This window comes from Impatiens glandulifera, chromosome 1, assembly GCF_907164915.1.
Source record: "Impatiens glandulifera chromosome 1, dImpGla2.1, whole genome shotgun sequence".
NCBI lineage: Eukaryota > Viridiplantae > Streptophyta > Magnoliopsida > Ericales > Balsaminaceae > Impatiens > Impatiens glandulifera.
Window position 1 is genome coordinate 77,076,014 of NC_061862.1, and position 7,704 is coordinate 77,083,717.

General features: G+C 26.5%; 1 protein-coding gene across 1 annotated transcript; it reads right to left on the reverse strand.

Annotated features, from left to right (window-relative positions):
• Positions 1–5,599: 5,599 nt before the first annotated feature.
• Positions 5,600–6,556, reverse strand: LOC124933059. The gene has a single exon (XM_047473788.1). It carries the CDS (start codon positions 6,554–6,556, stop codon positions 5,600–5,602), a length of 957 nt encoding a protein of 318 aa, XP_047329744.1.
• Positions 6,557–7,704: the final 1,148 nt, after the last annotated feature.

The following is a 7,704-nucleotide window of genomic DNA, read 5'->3' on the forward strand; positions in this document are numbered from 1 at the left end:
TCAAGCTTTACGCTTCCATATATTATTGGTAGAACTGAGGAGTGATATTGTTCTTCCATTGAAATCGTTTTCGGGAGTTTTCCCTTATACACTCTGATACCAAGTTAAATTTCTCGAATTAATAAAATAAACAAGAACTATTTGATTGAGTTTTTGAAGAGAAAGATTGAAATAATATTATTGATTGAATGAATAATCTTTACAATAGTTTATCTATTTGTAATAGTAATAGAGAAATAGAAAAAAATATAGGAATTGGTTATTATATTTAGCCTAATTAATAGGAGATAAATAAATAACTTCTCTTATTTATTTAATACTTTATCAATTCCGATCATTTTTTATATGGTTTATTAGAAGATCAATCAACTACACAAAATATGTAAATTTTTTATTTTTATTTTTTTTAATGGAGGATATTAGTTTTTCTCTTTTATATTAGCACATTGTGCTAATTATTCAATTTTATTGTTTTTTTCCTTAAATATTAGTAGTTGGTGATTTGAATTGTATTTATCTTTAATCATATTAGTAATTAATAATTTATCTCTTGTCTAATTTTAAATTAAGTAAATGATAAAAAAAAATGATGTGAATTAAAATCTATATTTTTCTGGTTTAAATTAGGTTAAACTTCTAGAAATTTGAATATTTTTTTAATGAGAAGGAAGGAATTAGTAATTTTTATAAATCTTATACTAAGTGAATGTTTGGTTTTGGTATTTCCAAACTTTGTGATAAAATGGAGATGATAGTGAACACAAATATTTTTGTATTGAATATCTTAAAAGGTGAAAACTAGAACATAAATCTATATATATATAATGATGCTTAATTTTTAAAGTGTCCGGATTGCCGGGTCGAGAGCTGTGGTTAATTTGGATACTTGGGTCGGATTGTGGGTTGACCCGTTTTTAAATTTAAAACGGTTAAAAATAAAATTAAAAATGCTAGAGGTATGTTTCAAACTTGCAACCTAACAAAATAAGTACAACTCTTTAACCAACTAGGCTACAAAGACTTTATATTTTAAAATCAACACCAAATTTGATAAACGCGGGACGTTTTAATATTAATATAAGTTCAACTTTTTAACTAACTAATATATAATGATGTTGAGTAAATAGATACTTGGGTTGGATTATGGGTTGACTCACCCATAAACTTAAAACGGTTAAAAGATGTCAAAAAATGTTATCCGTAATTTTTTTTCATGATTTTTATATTATTACTCGTGCAAATGCACGGGCTAAATGCTAGTTTATCATAATAAATTAATGAGTTAATGTTTTTAATACTTATTATTTTAGTTTAAATAACTATTATTACTGAAAATTATTTTTTTAATTTTAGAGTGATTAGAAAAGAATAGATTATTAAAGAGAATGAGAGAAAACTAGTTTAAAAAATTATATTTAATTTTTTTCACTTTATTTTTATATATTAAATAAAAATGTATATATTAAAGTATAAATATATATATATATATATATAAATATAAATAACAAACTTAATATATAATATTAAATTATATATTTAAAAAATATATATAATTTTAAAAATCTATTAATCTATTAATAATTATAAAAAGTTATTTATATTAATATGAATTTTTAACATATTAAACTATATAAAAAAAAAGTTATCATAGAAAAATATATATTTTCTTGAGAAATTGTATAAATAATATTCCACTAAAATTTCTCAAATTCAAAATAAACATAAATGATATAAATATAAAAGTATAAAATGCCAAAATGATAAGTCAACTTCCCACTTCATTGTCATCCGAACAGTATATTCATAATTCTTATATAAATTCTCAAAACTAAATCTTTAAAGTAAATTAGCTAGATTGTTATCTCCTAAAAAAATATTATATATATACTCATTTGATTTTATGCAATAGTTTTTTTTAATCTAATTTGATTATTATCTCTACAGCTTTGAGATCACTCACTTTTAAAAATATAAAACCTTCTAAATTACCTAATAATTTTTATTTTTTTTTAAAGAATTGAGTGTTTTCAAAGGTGTATAAAACTTTTTTAGGGGTATAAATTAGATTTAAAGATTTGAGAGCTAATATTAAAATATGGAAATATTTGAAGGGTTTATATAATTATTTTAGTGTGTAAAAATAGAGCATAAATTCAACCCAATGATGAATGGAAGCCATAAACTAATAAAGCACAATCATTGAATCTCATCCCCAAAGCAAAGTAAATGAAATTGATCAAGCTTTGTTTGGAATCCACTTCTAGTGTTACCAAATTTAAATGGATAACTTTTTTAATGGTGATTTAACTCAGATAAAACATCACGGGTTAAATTCTCAGACAGAACATAAAAAATAAAATAAAAAATTTAAGATATTATTACATAAAAATGACATTTCACCTCTCTCTCTCTCCCTATATAAAATGTGTAATTTGGAAACACCCAGATTTAGGTTTAAACCAAATAACATGTATACAATTATTGTTAATTATCGAATTCAATTATTGATTTATATGAGATAAAATTTCTAAAACACCTTAATAATATTTTTTCGTTCAAATTCAATTCTAACTCCAACTATCTCGAGAGTAACGTTCAAACCAAACCAGCCATAATACTAACATTTTGTATTTTCGAAAACACTAGTAATAGATACCAACTATATAATATTTTTAAAATAAAGGTCAATTTGAAAATTGTCTTTGATGTAAACATAAAGCAAAAAAAACTAAAAGTTGAATGGTGAGCACTTGAAAGTAGTGCTGAATTTGTCATTCACTTTCCTTTTGCATATGGAAGACTCCATTAATTTCTCAACTCGACAAGCATATCTAGCTGAAAAATTCTCAAATAGAAATTAAGCTAAGCCAATGAATTTTCGATGATTACCCGATACCAAAAATAAATAAAGAGTTGTCGGAGAATATGATACGCTTATTCATATAAGATTCTCGAAATCGAGGATAAAAAAGAAAAATGTTACGATAAGATATCACTATTTCATAGAAGACCCTCATGAGAGCACCTAACATGTTAACTTAGATTTAATTCTCAACAGCCAATATCCCACTTATAAAGACATTAATGATTGATCTTAGAAGTCCACTATAATAGTACTGTTTCTTATATAAAAATATGAAAAAATTATAATCATCTCCCAATATTTGTTTTATTTAAATGTCTAGAATACTTTGAACGGTGGTTTTAGTATCTGATTTTCTATTCAAATCGTGTGGAGATTTTATTTAGATAATGATAATCTTTTGAGACTAATTGGTTCAAATGGTTCGTTTTGGCGGGTTTGGGTTGACGGGTTAACCTGTCGAGTAATACTAATACGAATCTGTCATATTTAGTAATTTGTATCAAAATCTCTAACATGAATATGATTTATTTATTTGTGATTGACTCGAACACGACCCGATTGACCCGATTTACCTAACTCAACTCAAACTCAACCCAATTAATTAATTCACATATTTCTATTTCAAATTAAAATGACATCAACACAAAATAAAAATATTTGTTTACAAAAAAATTTAAAAAAAAAAAATTGAGTGAGTGAGTAGGAAAAAAAGTACAAAATTAAACAAAAGAAACTTGTAAAAGTGTTATCAGACCTACTTTGAGTCATTTCAGGTCGACCCAATTTTGAAATATTTTTTAATTAGGTTAAACATGTCATCCTAATTTTGACCCAAACAAAAAAATACATGACTCTAACCTTATTTGGATAGTATTTTCGGGTGTAAAATTACCGGGCCCTAGCCTCATCTATATCATTCAATTATTTGAATTTTAAATTCTAAAACACTTGTCATTTAAGGGGTTATTAATGTCTTAATATAAATAAATGGTTTAATCATAAGGGTTAATTTGGTCATGTTTGGTTAGAAATTTAGTTTACCAACCATTACATAAGTAAAAATGTATAATATTCAAAAATTCAATTTTGTTCTTTTAACCGTTATATGACCGTACTAAAATTATATGTCTTCTTCTTTTTTCCCCTGGAAAGCAGCCCACCTTAGATTGTGTGTGCCCTACTTTTCTGACCGTCCATTAAAAAAAGTTACTTCACTAGGACCCATACAAGTTTTAGGAATTAAACTATTACTTTGTCTTTAAATTTGGTAAATATTTGTTAAAATCTCGAAATAAATCCATTCATTTTTATGGATAATCAAATTTATGATTCAACCTTTTTAAGCTGATAAATTTAATTCAATTGTTTAAATATGTTGATTGGTCTATGTCACAATAAATATTAATATCTATTTTTTAATGTTATATTTTATCATAGACTTCTACTATGTTCCTAGGAGAAATATTATATGCCTATTTTCTTTTGTTTATTATTATTTTTGTTTGGAATCATCTTCTCCGTCAATTTAAGTTTAGCACTTAAAAATAGATTTTGGAATCAAATTTTTTGTTTGAAAAAAAATAACATAATTATAGAATCACTACCCACCTAGTTTAATTTAAAACGTTTTTAAAGTTAGGATAACATTTGACTTTTAATTATTTACTATTTTTTATGTGATTTAACTGCTTTCTTGGTTTGAACTTGGGTTGTTTTATGGGATGAGACTCGAATTTTGTCTTATAGACTTTCAATTAACAAAATTTTAGTCATTTAAGATTTTTCACAAACGAATAAACTTCTATCGAACAAAGTATTTTTATTTCTTATTTACTCTACTAAATTTGTAAAAACAAAATAGTAATTAGCTAATTTTTCAAAAAAATTCAATTATTGTACACATTACATATTTTTAAGGCATTACAACCGCATTCGACAATTTTAAACACGTATGTTTCGAAAAATATCTAATTAAAACACAAATATGCACAAATTCATAAGTCGTATGTAGAGCTATTTACTCGATCACAGACATTTCTAGAACACCCTTAAGCCCTAAATAGAGGGTCAAATAGTCAACTTTGAAAGAACTTATTGTCCTCTTTTCGATATGAATTTTACTCCGATTACACATTTTTTTTATTTACTAAAACTAATTTCGACAAATTAAAACGTGTAAATCTAAAAAAATATTCAATTTAAAAAATACTTTCAAAACGTCACTAAATTTATTTAAAAACATGAAAAAATAATTAAAAGACTAAAACATAAAAAATAAGATACCGGACATTTTATAGATTTGAAAAAAAAACCTAAACAGTAAAAAATGCTATTTTTTATATTTGATATAAAGAGTGGTGTCCTTATTGAATAAAATTCAAACTAATTAATTTAAAAAAATAAATAAAAAAGGTTCAAATAGTTCTCAAAATACTATTTTGTATTGTGAAACAAAATAATTTTTTTTAAGAAAGTAATTAACAAAATAGTAATTTTCTATAAATAATAATAAATGGAATCTTAAAGGTAAGAAACAAACATTATGAATTGCAGATTTACAGGTAACAAGTAAAGAAGGAGACAAACATTTTAACAAAATATTTTCATTTTCAAATTTTATACTATATCAAGTAAAATGAAGAAATCATAGGAGGGTAAAACCGTACTTTTCATCTCTTCTTCTTCTTCTTCGTTCGATCAATCTTTTTCATGACTCAGTCATATTCAATGCAATTAATGGTTTTTATGATTCAACCTTCCAAAATCAGCAAGTTTTCTCGATCTATTCGAACAGAAAGATGCCGCCGTCGAAAGATAAGGCTTCGCCGCCGGCGGTCTATTATCGCCGCCGCCGCCGCCGTGCATCATTTCCGTCGTCGACATTGACATTCCTTTCTGATTCCACTGTCTACTCGGACTCGCCCTAACTAAAGGACTCAAACAGAAGGTTAAACCTGACAAGTTTCTCGAATGACTCGGACGTCCTCCACCGCCGCCTCGCCGGACCGATTCAGCCGCCTTCACCGGCGTCATCTTGTATACATGATTAGACGATTCAGATGAGTAACCGCTTGATCTATCACAACAATCATCGTCGATTTCTGGACCACTTACAGGTGACATTCCTCGATCTCGATGATAACGACTTGTTTTACTTTTACGAGAAACGCCTCCTCCGCCGTGAGATGTTGATTCATCGAAGGAGAATAGTTTCGATTTCTTCTTATTGTTATAAGAAAGCATAGTAGTGAACCAGGAAGGAGATGAAGATGAATCACCAGAATTATTGGAAATTGAAACCCTAGGATCCATTCCGATTTTCTCCGATTTAGATCTGAACAACCTAGCGAAGATTGAAAATCGACTTTTCTTCTTCTTCTTCATCTCGTTTCTCATCCCGTCGCGATCATTACTCGACCATATCTGTGGAGTTGAGAAGAATCGTTGATCGGATAAGCTGTGATTCAACTGACGATGATTAATGATCAAATCGTTATCATTCGAACTTCGTCGACATCCGTAAGGCGAGACGGAACGAGGAAATACTAAGGGAGACGGTTGCGATTCTGATCCTCCGCCGCGATCATCTCTGTTCTTAGCGGCGATGAGATTGAATAACCGTTCCCGGAGACAAGTAGCGCAAACGCCGATATTGCTACTGTAATCGATTGAGTGCTTCTTGCACTTCATTTACCAAACAATAATAGTGATTTTTCAACTGTTTATGATTGCAGAACTCTATAATATCAACAATTCGATCTGTTCTTCGTCTTCTTCCTTATGGATCTAGATGAATACTCGATCTTCTTCTTCTCTGTTTAGAGAGAGAAAATTGAGAAATTGAAAAAGGAGAAATGAAGAAGAAGCATTCATTTGGTGGGATTGAGTCTACTCAAATAAATTACTTATATAGTTATAATTATCTAATTTGTTTTTGAAAATAATTAAACATTTTTGGACAAAATCTTATACATTATTTTTAAAAAATATTTCTTTCTATTTTATTTGTTTTTAAATTAATTTTGTTATCTGGACTAAAGCTGTTAAAATGGTCATTATTAATTATATTGAGTTTTGTGGCTATAAAATGGAAATAATTATGAGATTATGTCTTTTATTTTATTTTACTTTCCATGTAAGTTATATATATAATGAATGAGATATTTTAATTATTATGATTGACAATGGTTTTGCTTTCAAATTGGGAAACCTATTTTGCATTCTTATTTGGTCAAACTAATAACTAGTTTTTATTTAACAAAAAAAAAATTGTATTAAATAAGAATATTGAAATAATTTTATAATTATATTATGATGACAAACGGAAATATTTTATTGGGTAAATCAGTTAGGGAAGTTGAAAACTCATTAGTCTTTTTAAAATTTGCTCGTTAAAATTTATTTATTTTTGTTTGATTATTAGTGAACTATTTTGTGTTATGTGTTTTTTTTTAATATTTTTCTTTCATTTTTTGTAATGTTTTTGTCGTGTTTATCTCTCGTTTATATCATTTACCTAAGCAATTTTAAGAAAAGAATCATGATATGTTGATAAAAATAATTAATTTGACCTCATTCAAGTAGCTTATGTTATCATATTTATTTATTTTTAATTATACAAATTAAATTTTAAATATAAAATAAAATTATAGTAATTCAATTAAACAAGGTCTAAGATAAATTTTGAACGAATAGTACAGTATATGGGTAATGATGAGACCCATTAAGTTAATGGGTAATAATAAGCTTTATTCTTATGATTAAATTAAATGATGAATTGTGTTATAGATAATGAATAATTTGAAATTTTAAAAGGTAGAAAAAGAATGTAAAAGAGA